Below are 18,547 nucleotides of genomic sequence, written 5' to 3' on the forward strand. Positions count from 1 at the left end.
TTGCAAGAGTCCATCAAAGATTCTCAATCAGCAAAACCAGTCTGCCGCATCCTCCTGATTTATGGTGGCACAGTGACCCTTTCAAATGTGTCAGCTCTAGGACACAGAATTCTTAGAATCTAGGGTGGGAACAATTTAATAATAAAATTTTAATAATTTCAATGATGATTAATATTCTTGACTGTTAATGATAAACTGTAATACCAGTAACCTTTAGCATGTGGTTTGTGCTATGTTGTTTAATTAAGCCTTCATGGTATTGATACAACCAAAGCATTTATGGTTGCTACTCTCCTGTAATTAGACCTTAGGTCCCAGGTAAGACACAAGTCACAAATTCATCTGCACTCAGACAGAGGTGGCTGTCTTTATGCTCTGCTGTTGTTATCTTAAAACTCTTTTGTTGCTGGTGTTGGTTTGTCTATGTTTTGTTGGTCCAATTTTTTAGCTTCATTTGTATTAATATAATGAATTCACATATAACAATGGGCTTTACCATGATATTTCATAGATGTATGTGATGTGTTTAGTTCATATTCACCCCCTTCCATTCTAGCTGATCCTCTTCCTTTTTCTAAGTAGTTGCCTTCAAGTCTCGTGTGTGTGTGTGTGTGTGTGTGTGTGTGTGTGTGTGTGTGTGTGTGTGTCCTGGTTACCTTAATTAGCTTTGCTTACAGAAGCATGAGTGAAGGTTACACTTTGGTCATTTGCCTGCATGTATGTCTGTGTGAGGGTGTCAGATGCCCTGGAATTGGAGTTACAGAGAGTTGAAAGCTGGGAATTGAACCCGGGTCCTCTGAAAGAACCACTGAGCCATCTCTTTTGGCTGAATTTTTGATAGGTCATATACATCTAGCTATTCATTTACTTCTTTTGGATTCCTGGTTAGTGGAATATGTGTCTTTAAGGCATATGCTAATAACTTTCTGCATCTCATTAGTACATCTGACACTCCCCTTTCATCTCTAGGCTTATTACGCTGGTCTCCTCTTTCTGTTAGTTTGACTGAGAGTTTGTCAACCTTGTTTACCTTTACAAAGGATGAACTCTCTCTGCTTTTACATTCCTTTTTTATTTCCATTCCATTACTTTCTGCCATGACCTTAAGTATTTCATCCCAACTAGTGGCTTTAGATTTAGTTTGTTCTTGTTTTTCCAAGAACTCAAGGTATATCATTAAGCCATTTATTTAAGATGTCCATGATTGATTTTTAACATATATGCATTTTCCTCTCAGGATTGCCCTCAATATATCCCACACATTTTGCTATGTTGTATTTTTATTTTAATTCTATTTCTTATTGATTTCTTCTATGAACATCCTTCAGTGGTGTACTGCCTAGTTTCCAAGAGTGTGTGTGTATTTGGGGGTCATTTAGCCACTGAATTTTAATGTATTCAATGGTACTGATACAGAATACAAGGGATTATTTGGATTTTCCTATATTGTTAGAATTTGCTTTGTGTCCTAACATACGACCCATTGGGCTGCTGAGAAGAATGTGCATTCTGCTATGTTTGGATGAAATACTCTATAGCGATTTGCCAGGTCCACTGACCCATCTCACCTATGATGTCATCTTACTCAGATGGTTCTGTGTTGTGTTTTGTTTTATTTGTTTGGTTTTGTTAGGATGACCATCTCCTGATTAGGGGGTTTGAGGTCACCAGCACTTATGTTAGCATTAATCTATGCCTTTACATACAGTATATTTGCTTTATGAAACTGTGTACACCTGGGTTCTGCGTGTCTTCAGAATTGAGAACTGCTCCAGAAAAATAACACTTGCTTGTTTCCAAGATCAGTTTGCTTGGCTCATTTTTTTCCATAGTCTCGCCATACTAAAGTAGTATTAATCCACCTTTTATGGGAAATTGAGAGCTGTGCATTAATTCCTGTCAATGTTTATTGAACTTGTTGTTTGGCATTTTCTTATTCCTCTTGCTTAACTATTATTATTAAAGAGTGGTTTGTTCTTTCCTATGGCCTCATTTGTCATTCTCTTCAATCTGAGCAATTTCCATTTTATCTTCTATTAAGCTGGATTGGCAGTCAGCATAATTTTACTGTGGAAAAATTTTTCCTTCAATGACAGATAACTTAGCTGGGCAGCACAGCGATTACCTTTCAGGATCGAAAGCGTATCATCACAAGCTCTCCTGGCTTTGAAAGTTTCTATGGAGGAATCTGTTATGTATGGGTCTGCCTTGATATGCAACTGGATGCTTCTTGGGCATTTTCAATGCATTTTCTTTGTTCTGTATATTTAGTAGATTAATTATCATATCACAAGGGGACTTCTTTTCTGGTCTTTTCTATGTGGTGTTCTAAATGTTTCCTGTATCTGAATTGGAATCTCTTAATTATTTAAAATTTCCTACTTTGACTTTACTGAAAATGAAAATTTCTTCTTCTTCTTCTTCTTCTTTTTCTTCTTCTTCTTCTTCTTCTTCTTCTTCTTCTTCTTCTTCTTCTTCTTCTTCTTCCTCTTCCTCTTCCTCCTCCTCCTCCTCCTCCTCCTGCTGCTCCTCCTCCTCTTCCTCCTCCTCTTCTTCTCCTCCTTTCCCTCCTCTTCCTCCCCTTCCTTCTTCTATGCTAGTGAGTCTTAAGTTGATCTTCCATGATGCCCCAAATGTCTTTATAGTACCTCCTATAGCCACGCACTAGTCACCTCTGTCCTTGTTGGAGTGTGCCAATTTCTCCACCTTGTCTTCTAGCTCAGATATTCTGACCATTCTATTGATGAGGATTTCCACAGAGCTTCCAAGTCCCTAGTGTGTTTTTCATTCCAGTATTTCAGTTTGGATTTTCCTCTGTGTTTCCATTTCTTTATAGAATTTCTGTATCTCGTATTCACTTCCTTACTCTAATTCACCTTTGTGCTCTTATGAGATTCATCTTTTCTTTTCTCTTTTCTTTTCTTTTCTTTTCTTTTCTTTTCTTTTCTTTCCTTTCCTTTCCTTTCCTTTTCTTCTCCTTTCCTCTTCTCTTCTCTTCTCTTCTCTTCTCTTCTCTTCTCTTCTCTTCTCTTCTCTTCTCTTCTCTTCTTTCTTTCTTTTTTTCTTACAGTCCAGTCATTGGCTCCTTCCTAGTCCACCCTCCCACAGTCCCTCATCCTATTCCTCCTCCTCCTGTCTTCAAGATGATGTCCCTCCCCTCCCAGGCCTCCGCACTCCCTGGGGCCTCAACTCTCTCAAGGGTTAGGTGTATCTTCTCTCACTGAGGCCAGACCAAGCTGTGTATCTGTTGGGGGATCTCAGACCAACTCATGTATTCTGCCTGGTTGGTGTCCCAGTGTCTGAGAGATCTCAGGGGTCCAGGTTAGTTGAGACTGCTGGCCTTCCCTTAGGGTCATCCTCCTCCTCAACTTCTTCCACCCTTTCCCTAATTCAACCACAGGGGTCCCCAACTTCAGTCCAATGGTCAGGTGTAAGTATCTGCATCTGTTTCAGTCACCTGTTTGTTGCGCCTCTGAGAGAACAACCATGCTAGACTCCTGTCTATAAGCACACAATAGCATCAGTATCAGTGTCAGGCCTGGGAGCCTCCCCTTGAGATGGATCCCAGTTGGGGCTGGTCATTGGACCTTCTTTCCCTCTGTCTCTTTTCCATTTTTGTCCCTGCAGTTCTTTTAGATAGGAACAGTTCTCGGTCAGAATGGCAGTGATGGCAACCCCATCCCTCTACTTAATGCCCTATCTTTCTACTGTTGGGCATTTCATCTAAGGCCCCTCACTTTAAATCCTAAGAGTCTCTTACCTCCTAGATCTCTAGTACTTTCTAGAGGGTCCCCCCACCTCCCACCCCTGAGGTTGCATATTTCCATTCATTCTGCTGGCCCTCAGGGCTTCTCTTCTTTCTTCCCTCCATACCTGATCATGTTCCTTTTTTCCCCTCCCCCTCCCCTCTCCCACACAGGTTCCCCCACCCCCAGCCCCAGCCTCCTGTGATTGTTTTTTTCTCTCTCCAAAGTGGGATTGAATTCTTTGAAGACTTTATTAGCATATAATCTAACTTATTAAGATTGGGGAGAATGCTGTAGGATTAGTAATTTTTACAAGATTTAACATAGCCTTGGTTTTCCATGATTCTTATGCTGGGATTTATATATCTGGGGTTATGTCATTGCTTAGATTTTTTTTTTATCGACAGTATTCTTTTGGATGAAGTATTTGCCATGTTCAGATGGGACTGGGTTGTGGTAGAGCTGAGGTGCAAAATTCAGTACTAGTTCCTCAATCCAGCAACACAGGATGCCAGCTTCGGTCTCTGATCTTCTAGACTAGAATATTGACTGTGGGAACAGAGAGCACATATGTCCGTTATACCTACTCAGCAACAGCAGCAGCACTATAACATCAGTAACCACTGGAAGATAAATGAACAAGGTGTATGTCCAATCCAGTTACCAAGATTAGGACTCAGAGGAGAGCGGGGTAGACGAGGATGGGAATCGGTTTTATTAATAGGTCAGCTTTGAAAAAAACAAGCTGGAAAGGCAGCCTGGAAGGAGGAAGTTGGGGTGCTCTTAGGGTACAGATTCTAGAGTTTGTTAAAGCTAAGGAAGGTCATAACCAAGAAATATAAAGAGGAGGGTAGGAAAGAGGCAACATATGAACTGTGTGTAGGAACAAGAGTAGAGACTGGCAGCTGGAAAACCGAGAGGAGAAACATACAGAAAAGTGTTAAAATCTAACTGAGCAATGTATAAACCAAGCCAGACTACTATCGTATTACACACACACACACAAACACACACACACACAAACACACACACACACACACACACTCACACTCACACAATTTAAAAATAAATCTTAAAAAGGAAAAAAATTCTTTAAAATGATTTTCAAATTAACAGTAACAAACAAGAAAGGATAATGATAAAAGTATATCAGATTTTAAAATGTCAACTTGGTATTTATTATTTTGTTGGGATGTATTTTGAATTCACCCCACCCCCACCCCTGGGATGTATGGAGCTGCACTGATGCAAATTCAGTTCAGACCTGTGGAATATGTCCACACTAAGTAGCACTTCTCTTTTATGTGCCACGATGACCAGCGCCCTCTGTCTGGAGTGGCCTCCGCCTTCTTACAGGCATCTAGATGGAGCTTAGTGGAATGAATGCAGATTCTAGACAGACTTGCAGGAGAACTCCTAACACATATGTATTAGCCAAATACTGGGTAAGAGTCCTTGTGTTGAGACCTTGAATTCAGCTTCCACTCAGACCTTTGGGCAAAGCCTCCTCCCTCAGTGGCTGTGCTCTCTTCAGTTCTACAGGCCACCTTCCCAGCTGCATTTTCTGACAAGTGGAGTCGGTAATTAACTCTCCAACAGTGACTCTCCTGTACTTGCTGTCTCTGCCTGCAGGTACAAATGCATTGAGAGGCCCGCGACTGGTGACTGGGAACACTGGGGGAGCTGTCACCATCCATTGCCATTACGCCCCCTCCTCAGTCAACAGGCATCAAAGAAAATACTGGTGCCGCCTGGGGTCTCCATTGTGGATCTGTCACACTGTCGTGTCCACCAACCAATACACTCACCCTGACTACCGTGGGCGCGCGGCTCTCACTGACATTCCACAGAGCGGTTTGTTTGTGGTGAGGCTGCTCCGACTGTCCCTGGGTGACGTGGGACTTTACCGCTGTGGCATAGGAGACCGAAACGACATGCTATTCTTCAGCGTGAATCTGACTGTGTCTGCAGGTATGTGCAGATGGATGGCTAAAGGGCCAATTTTTGTAAAGCCAATGTCCAAAAGAAATGATTACAAAAGAAGGATCAAAAGCCCAAGAAAGTTTTAACCCTTAGGCAACAAAAGGGGGTGAGTGAGGGAGGTAGGAGAAAGACTCCAGGAGGAAAACTTTTGATTTAGATAGAAGTCATCTTCAAGAAGGCAGATAGCAGGGGAAAGCGCCCAACAAAATACACACAGGGTCTCCTGCCTGGCCCTTTCTACCCTCAGTGTTGCAGAGTGAATGTTTGAGCTAAGTTTCAAAAATGCTGTGACCTAGACAATATTTCTCTGGTTCCAGAGGGCTTCACGGGAGGACAGAAGGTCTGGGGCTAGACTTTTCTATGGTAGCCCCTTGCTGAGTCCCCCCACCAACCCCCTGCAGACATCTGACACCTCCAAAGCTCTCTTCTAGAGGCTGGATCCAGCCTCTTGGGTGGAGGTGTAAGGGCAGGGTATGCGCCATAAAGCCTGCTCTGCAGAATACCTAGTCAGAGTCCATCTTTCTGGCGAGCATATAAATCCCTTTGAATGCTGCAGTCTGATGCAATCAGCAGCTTCTTTGCCCTTTTGCTGAATGGTAGCATGCATAGTAGATGAATGAGTAGCTGAATAGGGAATATACAGGCCTGAGGGAAGAAAATAGGAATAAAAAATGTGAATATTTACAAAAGAATAGAAGCGGGTTGAGATGCTCAACTTCTAATTTTTTGGACATTTTGGCAGAAAAATCACATCTCTTAGTGTGGTGCATCCTTCTTAACACATGCTTTGATCAAATACCCTTTGCTGAATCGAGTAGGTAACCCAGGTAGCCTTCCTGCTTGGCCTTTCTCTCTGTGTGTCCACACAGGTCCATCCAACACCACCTATGCAGCAGCACCAGCTTCCGGTGAGCCCACCACAGCATCTCCTGGAGCAGCATCCTCAGCAGGCAACGGATGGACCTCAGGCATCACCCAGATCCTAGAAGGCTCAGGCTCAGAATGGGACAGAACAGTTCCAACCACAGGTACCAGCAAAACTACATCTTCAGCCAATGGAAGACAAACCTTAAGAACAGCCAGGACAATGGTTCCGGGGACAGGCAGCAGAGAGGAGGGCTCTATCAGGGCAGCAGTCCCCACTCCAGAGGGTCCGTCTCCAAAATCAAGAAGCATGTCCAGCACAACACAGGGTGTTTGGCTGTGGAGCACCAGGAACTCAGTAACACCCAGTGTTACCACGAGTGAAGGAAGGAGGCAAGGCACAACCCCAGAGACTGATGGGCCACGAGATGAAACAGACGTCAGGGTGTCTCCAGAAGCACCCAGGAAGACCACAGGAACCACGAGGCCATCGGCCCTGATCTCAGAACATGTGACCTGGGAAACTCTCCAAGACAAAACAGAGGTGTCTAAGCAACAAATGCTGCACTCCCTGGAGGAGTTATCACCAGCTCCAAGTGCACAGACCTTAAATGCTACCTGTTTGGAAGTGGCATCCGAGGAAGGAAGGAGCATTGATGGGAGTCTTGAAAACACTACAGAAGAAAGCAGCCCCCCAACACCAAGCCAGCTTTCAGTAGCAGGCCCTGTGTGGGTTTCTGTCAAGGGGCCATCCATGAAGAGGTAAGCCTTGCGTCCTTCTTCTGACTTGGGACCCCAGGTCTGCCCTGATTCCTGACCAGCTTTCCCTTGTATCTTACCAGTCAGTAAAGGGTGGGATAGAGCGCATATCCGTCAGCTACCTTCCTTCACACCTCATAGCCCATGCCGTGATGCTGCTCTCTGAATGCTTGCCAGTGGTTTGCAAGCAAAAATCTAAATGATACGATGAAGTCACTTTTAGGCCAGAACCCTTGGGACTTTCTGCTTAATGTGGGGAGCAGAACTCCAGAGAAGGGACATAAGTTGCTGAAGGCACAAGGAAAAGATGTCACAGAGTCAATTGACTGGGCCAACATCCTGGCTCTCGCTCATCCTCTCTCTCTCTCTCTCTCTCTCTCTCTCTCTCTCTCTCTCTCTCTCTCTCAATGTGGCATATTGTGGCCCATGCGCAGGAGAGTGGAGCGAGGGAAAGGACTAGGGCTTTAGGAGCTGAGGAGAACAGTTCTGCTGGGAACCAGTTACAGGGCCAAGGGTAGCCAATTAGCCTGGAACTTGGGTTGTCCACCTGTGAAATGAGAGAGGTGAGCTATCCATCTTAGTACTCCATCTATTTCTGACCTCCGTGGTCCTCTGCTCATCTCTTCCTTGCCCAATTCCTCCCCTGCAGTGCTCTGATGGAAGGAGAAAGCCACACTCGGATCCTGACTCCAGTCTCCACTGTGCTGGCCCTGCTTCTAATTGCTGCTCTGATCCTATTGAAAAGGAGCCTTGGCAGACAGAGGACATGTGAGTTGAGCTGAAGTAACCCAAGTCTAGGGAAAGAAATGGTTTTTTCCACCCGATAGCCTCAGGACTGAGTTGTGTTAGACTGAGTGGGTCAGGTTAGATGGAGTGGCCACACTTTGGGATGTTGAAAAGGTGAATTCTACTCTGAGTCATCTAACTATGCTTGGTTGTGTAAGAGTCCTACAGGTACAGACTCTTGATGTGAATGTTCCATGTTGTATGGTCTTGGTGAAAAGAGACTGAGGATTTCTGGGAGCCATTAGGAGACGCTGGGGTTCTCAGGGCCAGGGATCAAATCATCTGGACCAATCAATATGTTCTAAGGGCCTAGCTACTAGACTTGTGTCTTGGGAAATTCTCATAGCCTTCTATGTGTCTCTATGCAGCTCAGAAGAAAGAAAGGGTACCCAGGATCACTCTAATTCAGATGACACATTTCCTACCAGATAAGCTCCCTGATGAGGGAAAGAACTTTCAACAGAGTAACCTTCTTCCTCCCCAAGCCAGCCTGACCGTCCTGGAGAATGACCCAAGACCCTGATGATGGAAAGGTAAATAGCTCAGTCACCATGAAGGGAAGACCAAATCCAAACAGCTTTATCCTCTTCTCCTTTCCCTCCACCCACACGAAGCTAACTGAGTTCAGCCTCCACCTGGAGACACAGGAGCATACCAGCTTGGGCCTCAGAGGCCAGGCATTCTCTGAAGCTAAGATGACAATACAAGGACTCAAAGAAGTCTTCAAGAAAGGTCTCGAGGTCTGACTGTTCTTCAGTTGCCTAGCCTTCTGTCCCTTACAAGCTTTTCTTTCAGAGAGGAGTGTGCTGGGGTGAGATATCTCCAGAAACATCAGTGTGCATCACTGCTGCCTCTGGGCACCTTTCCTTCTCTCTGCCTGTTAGTACTAAGCCTGCTGCTCACACTTAACAGTATTCTCATATACCAGGCTTGCCTGAGCAAGCGTAACCATAACTCCTTAAGGACACTAATTGTATTTAATCTATTCCACTACATCTCCAGTGGGACTTCAGCAAATTAAACACCCATAACTGTTTGGCTGGGGATGGCATGGACTTAGTGGGCACTGAGGATCCTCCTGGCAGGAGTTCTGAACACCCAAGGGTCTCTATTCATTTTGTTTGGGGGTTCACTAGATGTTGTGTCAGTATGTAGTCTCCGCATGAGACAGGAAGAAAGAGCCTCCACTCTTCATATCGTAACTCCCTATTTGATTCTGTTCTCATTACACTGTAGGTCTTTGGGCCAGGTCAAGATTTTCTGGGATTTCCCTAAATGATGGAAGAAAGGGGTACTTTTCATTATCAACCTCCTCTTGTTCCACTGTTTATGAATCTTTTGTATCAAAGGCTGTGGACAAGGCTGGAGATGGTTTGGGAAAGACAGAAGGACAAATGAGAGGAATTTTTTGTGAATTCTGTCTTATAACAGTATCTGTTGGGGAACCTCCATCTTTTCAGCAATCACAACTGGTATTTTCTTTACCCGATATGCTAGCAAGTGCTCTGTATTCTGTACTTGGGCAGTGCAGGCATTGAGCAACATAAGCTGTGGGGGAAGAAAAGTCCCAACACCAATTTAAGAACTGTCACACTGACGTTACCAGAAGGCCCAGTCTTGCCTTCTAAGCTGTCAGTGGCATTAAAGTCCTTCAGAAATACCTATTCACACCTATGTCCCCAGACACTGTACCAAGAAAGCCAAAGGAAATATCCACGGTCCTGATGGGAAACCTGTCATAAGTAAGTAGGCAGGTTGAATGCATCTAGCCAGGAGGAAACACAAATCTTTGGATGCTTAAACTAGAACAGTAGTTCTCAACCCTTGGGTCGGGACCCCTTTGGGCGGGGTGTCAAATGATCCTTTCCCAAGGGTTGTAAATCAGATATTCTGCATATCAGATATTCATATTATGATTATAGCAGAAGCAAAATTATGGTTATGAAGTGGCAACAAAAATAATTTTATGGTTGGGAGTCACCCCAACATGAGGAACTGTATTAAAGAGTCACAGCATTAGGGAGGTTGAGAACCACTGTGTTAGAGGGACTCTGAGGCCTGGTGGAAGCAGTCACTTGTTATAAGTCACTCAGGTAAGAAAGCTAGTGGAGAGAGAGAGAGAGAGAGAGAGAGAGAGAGAGAGAGAGAGAGAGAGAGGGAGAGAGAGAGGGAGAGAGAGAGAGAGAGAAGCACATGACTTTGGCCTAGTATCTTTCCACTTCACCACTGCAGCTTTTGTCAAAAGTGTGTCACACCACAACCATTGCTCCAGACTATGTTCTACCCACAATCACAGCCTGCCTGAGAAATCAATGAGAGAAACGGAACAGGAACTATTGCTTCATTCCATCAATGAACCAGCAGCTCTTTAAGGGTACATAATTCAGTCAAGACCACTTCGTTTATTGATGTCTGGGATGGGCCAAAAGTTCAGACTGTTTGGTGTGCCTATCCAATCAGTCTTTACTGGGAATATCCATAGGACATCGATTCTAGGGATGTTAAGGGTTAGTGAGAGGAAATTAAGTTGTAGCTTTAAGATGTTTAGGGCGTTCTAGATTAATCAACAGATTCTTACATGCAGGGCTTCTCAGGCCATTAGCTGTCCAAGGGAAAATGGTGAGTAACTAAGAGGAGGGGACATGATGTACACTGGACTATTGTGCTTGGCAAAGCCATTGCATTGAACTGGATGTCCTTAGATCATCCCTTCCAGAAGCTAATACATTAAACTAAGACATGGTCAACTTTTCCTCCAAGGGACACACAGCAAATACCTTAGATTTGATAACTCAGAAGCCTCGGAGGCATCCACTCAGCCCCACCTCTGTAGCTAGAGAGGGTCCACTGACTATTCTACATTCCAGCAAAACTTTCACAGAAACAGGAAGCTGCAGTAGGCCTTCAACCATAATTTGCAATGCCTGTATTAAGTTGTAAGACTCCACAAGACTATATGTACATACATACATACATACATACATACATACATACATACACACACACACACACACACACACACACACACACACACACATATGTATACACACATACACGACCTGTCTCCTCGGGAGCTTCTTGCTTTTCCTTGCTGGAACTTCCCCATCCTCTGAACTGCTGAGCAGCTGTGCTGTCCTGTCTTGCTGCCCATCTCAGTAGAAGAGGGTAATAGCAGGAACGGATCCCCACCCAGCAGTTCGATAGTGGAGCCAGGGAAGGTTCCAGGAGTGGAGGTGCTTTAAAGGAACCTCAAGATCCACCAGGAGGAGCTGCAGGAGATCGATATCTGGCCCTGGTGTTTGGAGGGAGGCAGGGGTAAGTGAGATCTGAGTAGATGCCAGGAGAAGGAAGTAGGGTAACTCCTGTTGACATTTCTCCTTTATGTCCCAAAGGAAGTACACATGAACGGGGCAGGCTATAAGCTTAACGGGTCAAAGACAAACCATACAGAGCAGACCAACTCCACCAGCACCATGCTCCTGCCACTGAAGTGAGGAGCAGGGAACCCATCCTTACTTAGCTAGAATGAGAGGCACTTCTGGGGACCACCTCCCTTTCAGGGTTCAGGGATGACACTGATTTTCACAAGATGAAACAGTTGGGCACAGCTCTCTAACACTCCTCTTTCTATTTAGGAATGTAGCTAACTTCTCGTACACATGTCTCTACACAGCTCATTCTATATGCATTGGATGCCATATTTCTGAAGGTAATTGTGCCCATTCCCATCTTAGGGATGAGGAAACTGTTAGAGGAAACATCCCATACTTCCAAGGAAAAGGCAAGCTGGGACATGTGGCCCACCTGCAGTCTCTATCCTTGATCGCTACTACTTTGTCTGCCATCTTGTTTGTATTTGTTGATAGCTGTAATGGAGGACACAGTAAAGAAACCACTGAAATGACTGCTTCATGATGAGAGCAAGCGAGGGAGCGAGCAAGAGAGAGAGAGAGAGAGATAGAGAGAGAGAGAGAACGAAGAGCCAGAGGCACCTAGAGAAAAATCAGAGAGGACATGGCCAGGCCTGGGAAAGCAGGAAGAGTAGAGTGGGAGAAAATATTGAGGCTAGCTTGGGCTTGGGGTAGGGAAAACCTTGCCCTTGTATATAGGGCACAGAGTTATGGGGAAGAAGGGTGCGTATGAACTGCAACAGTCTGGGAACTAGCCCAGTGAGAAGGGCCAGAAGGCTGACATTCACTTTGAAATGCATAGCAAGTATGTGTGACTAGGGACTAAAGGAGCCTGGGGCTAGCATGGGCTTTAGTATGCATCCTTGTATGTCAGATGTTTCATCCTCCAGTGGAAAGGGAGATAGGTATGGTCTGTACCTCTTTCTGGTGGACAGAAACTCTTTCATGGGTTCCTCAGGAACGCTGGCAGTATCCTTCAGTAATCCTATACTTCAGCAGACCCTGAGTCAAGACGGTCATTTCTGGGTGCTGCCTTTTGGAATTTGGGGAAGTGGGGTTTCCTCTGGACCTGACAATAACCTTGTCTTCTGGTCAGGTGTTTTCCTGCATAGAGTTTCATGAGGTTTCGTGTTTCTCCCCTTGAGACTCCTGTGTGGGAAGTTACACATACAGTCATTTCCAGCCATTTGTTTTCCTTAATCACTAACTGGTTTATTCCAGTCTGAGCCTCATGGGACGTGGAGTAGGAAGAGTTCATGCAGCCAGACTGAAAGCTGAGAGTTCAGACACTAGCCCTCAGGTACCTGCTGGCTTTTGGAGCAATGGAGCACAGATGTCAAGGATCCATAAGGGTGTCTATGTATCCCAGGTCACTCAGTATAAGTGCTTCTCACTGCGCCCTACTGAGAGACACAGAGTTAGAGGAACTCTCTGGCTGGCAAATGCGGAGAGGGCCTTGGCTATATAAGGAAGGTGGTGGAATTCCCAAGATGCCCATCTTCTTCCTCACCCTCCTGACTTGAGACAAAAGCCTGGACACTTAAAACAAAGTCTCTGTAGGCTCTTCTCCCTCACCAACAGGCTCCCAGTTCAAGGCCTGCTCAGAACATGCCACACAACAGTTCTGGGCCAATCAACTACCGTAGCTTAAGAGGAGAAAACATTTCAGAGGCTTGAAGGGCCCCAAGCAAGAAGATATGGGATTTTTCAGCTTTCAGAGTCTCCGGAGGGGCTTTCTCTGTATCACCCCCCAATAAATACCTTTTTTCAACTGTCCGTTCTGTCTGCCGTACTTGAGGTTTCTCGGCTGCTACCCATTGTGCTTCATATCTCCCTACCTTTTAACTCTTCAACTGGTAGAGAGAATGAACCCACTCAGGACACCTAGACAGTATCATTCCAAGATCCCCAGACTGCATTACTACTACCACTTCAGAAGTTATTTCTTCACCTTGCATAGGATGCTCTGAGAAATACTGGATCCATTTAATAGCTGCCTACGTTGAAGGTTCCTCCACTGAAACACACAGGAACACATGAGCCACAGAGATGAGGAGTTTCACAGAGATGATCCTCCCTAGGGAGATACCCTGGAGCTCACAGTTTGACAAACATGTTTTGGAGACTCTACACTGAAAATGGACTCTGTACGTGACCCTGTATATGGCCACTGGGACCACCACACTCCATTCTGAACATGCCATAGTTTGGCTTCAGACACTGGCCCTTTGCTCCCCTTGATGTCAGCAGGAAGATAGGCAAACTCAATGGCCCACTCTGGGCAGTAGGCTGAAACCCCACAGAGAGGTATCAGCCACAAGAGGACTCCACCCCCAACCCCAGAGGCTTGTGGGAATTAGAGTTCTGAAGCAGACAGGCACTCTCAATCTGAATCAGTGCTTTCTGAGTTACAAAGTCCTGCCACTGGACTCAGAGCATCTTCAAGAAGAGGGGGAGTCAGGGTACTAGGTCTGAAGGGATTAAACAAGTTTCCCAGTCACTTTTGACAAGTCGAGGCAGTTTACTTTGGCTAAGAGTTCAGGCAAAGGCAGCTGATGTGGTGACCCTTCCTTGCCTGTAATCCCAGGCCAGAGGACTGTTACAAGCTCAAAGTCAGTTTGTAGATTAATTCTGGGCTACAGAGTAAGACTCTATCTCAAATAAAGTTAATTAATTAACTAATTGAAAACAAGACACAAAAAAAAGCAGGCAAAGGTTAGAAGATTTGCTTCTTTAGTGCCTGACACAAGAAAGGTAGATTGTTTAGAAGATGCAACCAGTTCCCAACCACCACAGTGTAGCATAAACAGCTAACAATTACTGACAAGATTCAAAACCAGAATGAAAGACTTGGGAACATAAGGCTCAGCTGGACCCAGGCTGCAGGGTATTACAGGAGCTGTTTGTCCAACACCTGCCTACCTGGCACACCTTGGGCTACAGGTCCGTCCCAAACCAGGAACAAGGAAACAGCAAATCTTCAGGGAGACCATGGTGGCTTGTGAGAGGTGCCCTGTTACCTGGCACTCACCTGTTGACTTTGGATGCCTACTCAAAACTTCCTCCTTCTCCACAGCGTAGCATGGGCGGGGGTTGGGGGGGGTGAGCGGGAAGGGGGTGGTTTAGGAAGGAGGAGAGGAGAGTTGTTTGCTGATCTCAGAAAAAGACTTGTTCATCTGTCCCTGACACCTGGAATAGACTCAAAGCTTCTTATAGTCTGGGGAGATCCCCCGAGGGGAACTGAGATCTCATTGGGTCACAGCCAACTTTCCATTTCTACATTTTGCATTCAGCTTTGCTCTACCTACCCACAACAGTCTACCTCCACTCAATAGTTGGCCTGGGGCGAAGAACAGTCAGCAGAGGAGAGGGGGAAAGGCCTGAAGTGGGGGAAGGAGCTGCCACAATCTCTTCCCTTCTCCCTCAGCCAAACTGATAAAGGTGGCACAGGCATCCCAGGTGCCCCAAAGTTATGCTTGTGCACCCTCTGATGGACTGCCAGCAGCTGGGCAAACAGTGAAGGACTGAAGTGTGTCACAGCAGGAAAATGGTCATGGAGGAGGTCATGTGGGATGCTCATTTGATTAGGAGAACCCTAAGACGGGAATATGTGTTTGACCCATAAATGACTCTTGTAAGTAAATAGTGGGGTTGGAAATCAGCTAACAGCCTTCTTCCCTTTTGAAACTCCCCTATCACCCTACCGCCCTGCTTGCCAGCCTCTTCCCCCTTCTTGGCACAATACTGCCAGATGGCACGTTCCATGCCATGAGGTCTTTAGGCAAATCCTCACAGAGCCATTAAAGAATTACCTATCAGGTCCAAAAGAAACTGGGGGACAAATGGCTAACTGTGGTTTATGTCTGTTACATACCACATCAAAGCTCATGCTAGCCCCCAGGCTTTCAGCATGGAATATGCCTGTTACAGAGTCCAGGCTAGCATCCTGGCTCTTCTCACCCTGCCTCTACCCTAAAATCCAGATCTTGGGCTTTCCTCCCTCAGCTTCTCATTCCTACATAAGCCTGCCATTTGAGCCTTGTGTTCTCTTGTTTTTTTGGCCCTCTCTTGGCTCTTGGTCCCCTCTCTCTTGGTCCCTTCTCTCTTGTTCATCTCTCCTCTTTTCCCTCTTCTCTTTGTGTCCTTTCTCACTCCCCACCACTCCTTATGACCTCATTGAGTCTACTGGCCATGTTTACTCCACTAGTTTCTCTTCCAGATGTCTCTGGCTGTGTTCTCCCTCATATTTACAACAAACGCCTTCTCAATCACTCCTTGGACCACTCGTCCTTGCTTTTTACAGCCCCCAATATCCAGACAAATAGGGTTGCTTATGATCAACCTCCCTTCTCTTTGTCCCTTAAAAGGAAGACTTGCTTGCAGGGGCTGGGGGTATTACAGTCTAGGCTCAGCAAGCTTTAGCAAACTTGCCTAGTGTAAGCCAAATAGACTTTTCTCAGTTCCATCTCTCCTACTGTGGTTCAAAACAGGGAGCATGTGTCCTCTGTTGCTAGCTAGCAGCACTCGGGTGGCTAGCTGGACAAACAGAGGCAATAGCCCCAGCCCATGAACCTCCCCACCAGCACCAGGCAGAACTGGAGCAAGGTAAAGGAGCACTGTCAGAGGTCATGAGGTCAGGAGACTGTATCGTTATCTGCTGATGGGCTACTGTTGGAGCAACTAATTCCAAAGACCTGATAGCCTTTTCAAAGGTAGAGAAGATAGGATTCAGCCTTGGCAGATTGGCTGTGATTAATATCAACCTGACGATACTGTCTGCTTGATAGGGAATGCTGGATTATACAACTAGCTGTCCCAGGATTAAACATTGACTCGAGGACGAGGGTTAAATATTGACTCAGTTAAAGACCTACGGATGGGAGCAGAGCTGACGGTAAACAGCCCTTCATCTGTTCAGTTTTATTTCATTCACCTTGAATAGTAACAGTCACAGGGACCATTCCCCTGCCAGATGTGAAGGACTAGAGATTCGACAGATTCCTGTTAGGCAGGCACATAGACAGAGGGGTCTCCAGGAGGTAATAAAGATGGCAAGCGTCCAGCTTCTTCCTCACACTCCTGATTCCTAAAGGCCTGGTGGGCCTCCTGCCTTTGTATGGGTCCAACAAGTTCAAGACTAGATCAGGACATATTTACCACCACCACCACCCAAATTGTGGGCCTATCAGCCTCCCTGTCTTTGTTCAAACTGATCAACCCTAGGTTAGGGAAAGAAAACCCTTAAATCCCTGAGTCCTGAGAAAGAAACTGAACTTTAGGCTATCCAGTCTTAGATTTGTAGGGTCTTTCCCTCTGTGTGTCTTGCACTGTATGTGTCTCCTCATCCCTAGTAAACATCTTTCTGCACTGGTTGGCTGCTGGGTCTAGGACATTTTCCTTGCCTTATAATTCTTTAACTGGCAGAGAAAAATGAACCAGGTCAAAACTCCAGGCTGGTAACAGATGGGCCATGCAAAGGAAGAAAGGGAAATCCTTCTCCATCAGGGATTGGATCAAACCATAGGCTTAATGAGTGAAGCTAATGATTGGATCTGCGTAGGCTTGACCTTCTACAGTCCACTGGATCAAACAAATGGGTAAATGGGAAAGAAACCCTTGCTGCCTATGGAAATGTAACTCAACATGGTCATTCTTAATGTGAAGGCATTGGTAAGCAGCAGGGGTAGGGTTGGGTGGCAGATCTTGGTTATAGACCTGTCTCTGCCACCTCCTTTCAAAATATACTTGGACATCATTCCACATCTGTGCCCATGGATCTCTTCGTTGCTCAGTGCAGAATTACTCTTAGTTCTGAGTCCCTGTTCTGGCCCATTTTTGACACTGAATGATGAGCGTCTGCTAAGTTCAAATCCCTTACACATGCTGAGTTTTATAACACTATTATGGATTGAGGATGATAAGGCACAAAGACATGAATTCACATTGTCCAAGGCATCCAAGGCATCCTGGCTGGCAGACGGAAAGACCTGGGTATCGATCCAGGACAGTCTACGTGCAGAGGCTGTCCCTTCTCACAGGCTGCACTGCCTCTGCATGCTTGCCACCTCCTGGCTTGTACAGGACAGTGTTGTATGTGAGTGGTGTCTATACACCCTGAGGAAACAACAACACACACTTCTGCAGATTTCCAGTTCCCTGGATCTCTTAACGGGTCATGTTCAGAGTAGATGCCTGTAATAGACCTATTCTCCAAGCTATATCTACACTCTAATCCCAGACGCCTGTAAATGTGGCCTCATTTAGGGTTAAATTCAGGTTAACCAGACAAAGAAGTCATCCCAGATGGTGTGATCAGCCAATAAATGATATCACAAATGTCATCGAAAGAGCAGCAGATTCTGGAGACATGCACTGAGGACAAAGTGACTTTAGGGGCAGAGCCTGGAAGATTCCTCTGCTCATCAAAGAATGTCAAGGAACCCTAGCAGAAGCTAGACATTAGAAGAAGCAAAAATCAAATACTTACTCCTATAGAGACTTTGTAAGGAGGGTGGTCCTGCTGCCACCTGGATTCTAGATTTCTATTCTTCAGAACTAAAGAGGAATATATTTCTGTTGCTTATCGGTACTAAGATCGTGGTTGCTTGTTACAGCCCCTGCAACAAACTTGGACAGTGCTCAACAGACACACACTGACCTAGAATTGGAAAGGCCTTGTGACCCAATTGGCCAAATGCTCTCTCATCTAACATATGAAAAGCCTACAAGCCAAGGAGGAAGTGATCCTGCAAAGGTTGCTCAGCAAGTTAGGGGTAGAACCGAAGCCAGAATGCAGGCACATTAACTCAGGTCCTGTGGTTTTGATCCTCCCCACACTGGATGAAAACACATCATATTTTCTTATTTCAGGAAGAAGGTTGGCTTGAGCAAATGGAGTTGGTTTTGGGAATTAATGCCATCATCATCACTAAGTTGAACATAGACACATTCTCTAGCTGTGGCCCAGTCCCTCCTCCCTCAGAGCCGGATGCCGGAGTC

The 18,547-nt window shown here is 45.5% G+C and overlaps 1 protein-coding gene and 1 long non-coding RNA gene across 10 annotated transcripts in view; one reads left to right on the forward strand and one right to left on the reverse strand.

Annotated features, from left to right (window-relative positions):
- The window catches only part of Fcamr (Fc receptor, IgA, IgM, high affinity), a 41,198-nt gene that overhangs the window by 21,287 nt on the left and 1,364 nt on the right, over positions 1-18,547 (forward strand). For 3 of the 8 annotated variants that reach the window (XM_006529787.4, XM_017321925.2, XM_017321921.2), the window contains 4 exons: positions 5,379-5,717; positions 6,599-7,355; positions 8,002-8,120; positions 8,507-13,324. In XM_006529787.4, the coding sequence (XP_006529850.1) occupies positions 5,379-5,717; positions 6,599-7,355; positions 8,002-8,120; positions 8,507-8,661 (1,370 nt within the window). In that variant the 3' untranslated portion in view covers positions 8,662-13,324. Of the gene's footprint in view, positions 1-5,378; positions 5,718-6,598; positions 7,356-8,001; positions 8,121-8,506; positions 13,325-18,547 lie in introns of those variants that run through there. The other 5 variants (NM_001170632.1, NM_144960.2, XM_017321922.2 and 2 more) reach the window with 4 other exon arrangements.
- Gm15848 lies at positions 4,012-11,406 on the reverse strand. 2 transcript variants are annotated; one of them, XR_003947986.1, is made up of 5 exons: positions 11,198-11,406; positions 6,529-7,547; positions 5,555-6,374; positions 5,214-5,372; positions 4,012-4,295 (listed from the first exon to the last, which is right to left on the reverse strand). It is a non-coding gene; the product is annotated as a predicted gene 15848 (long non-coding RNA). The 2 variants fall into 2 exon arrangements; XR_003947987.1 differs by lacking the exon at positions 5,214-5,372 and having other exon boundaries at positions 4,022-4,295; positions 6,233-6,374.

This window comes from Mus musculus, chromosome 1 (genome assembly GCF_000001635.26).
Source record: "Mus musculus strain C57BL/6J chromosome 1, GRCm38.p6 C57BL/6J".
NCBI classification, from domain to species: Eukaryota; Metazoa; Chordata; class Mammalia; order Rodentia; family Muridae; genus Mus; species Mus musculus.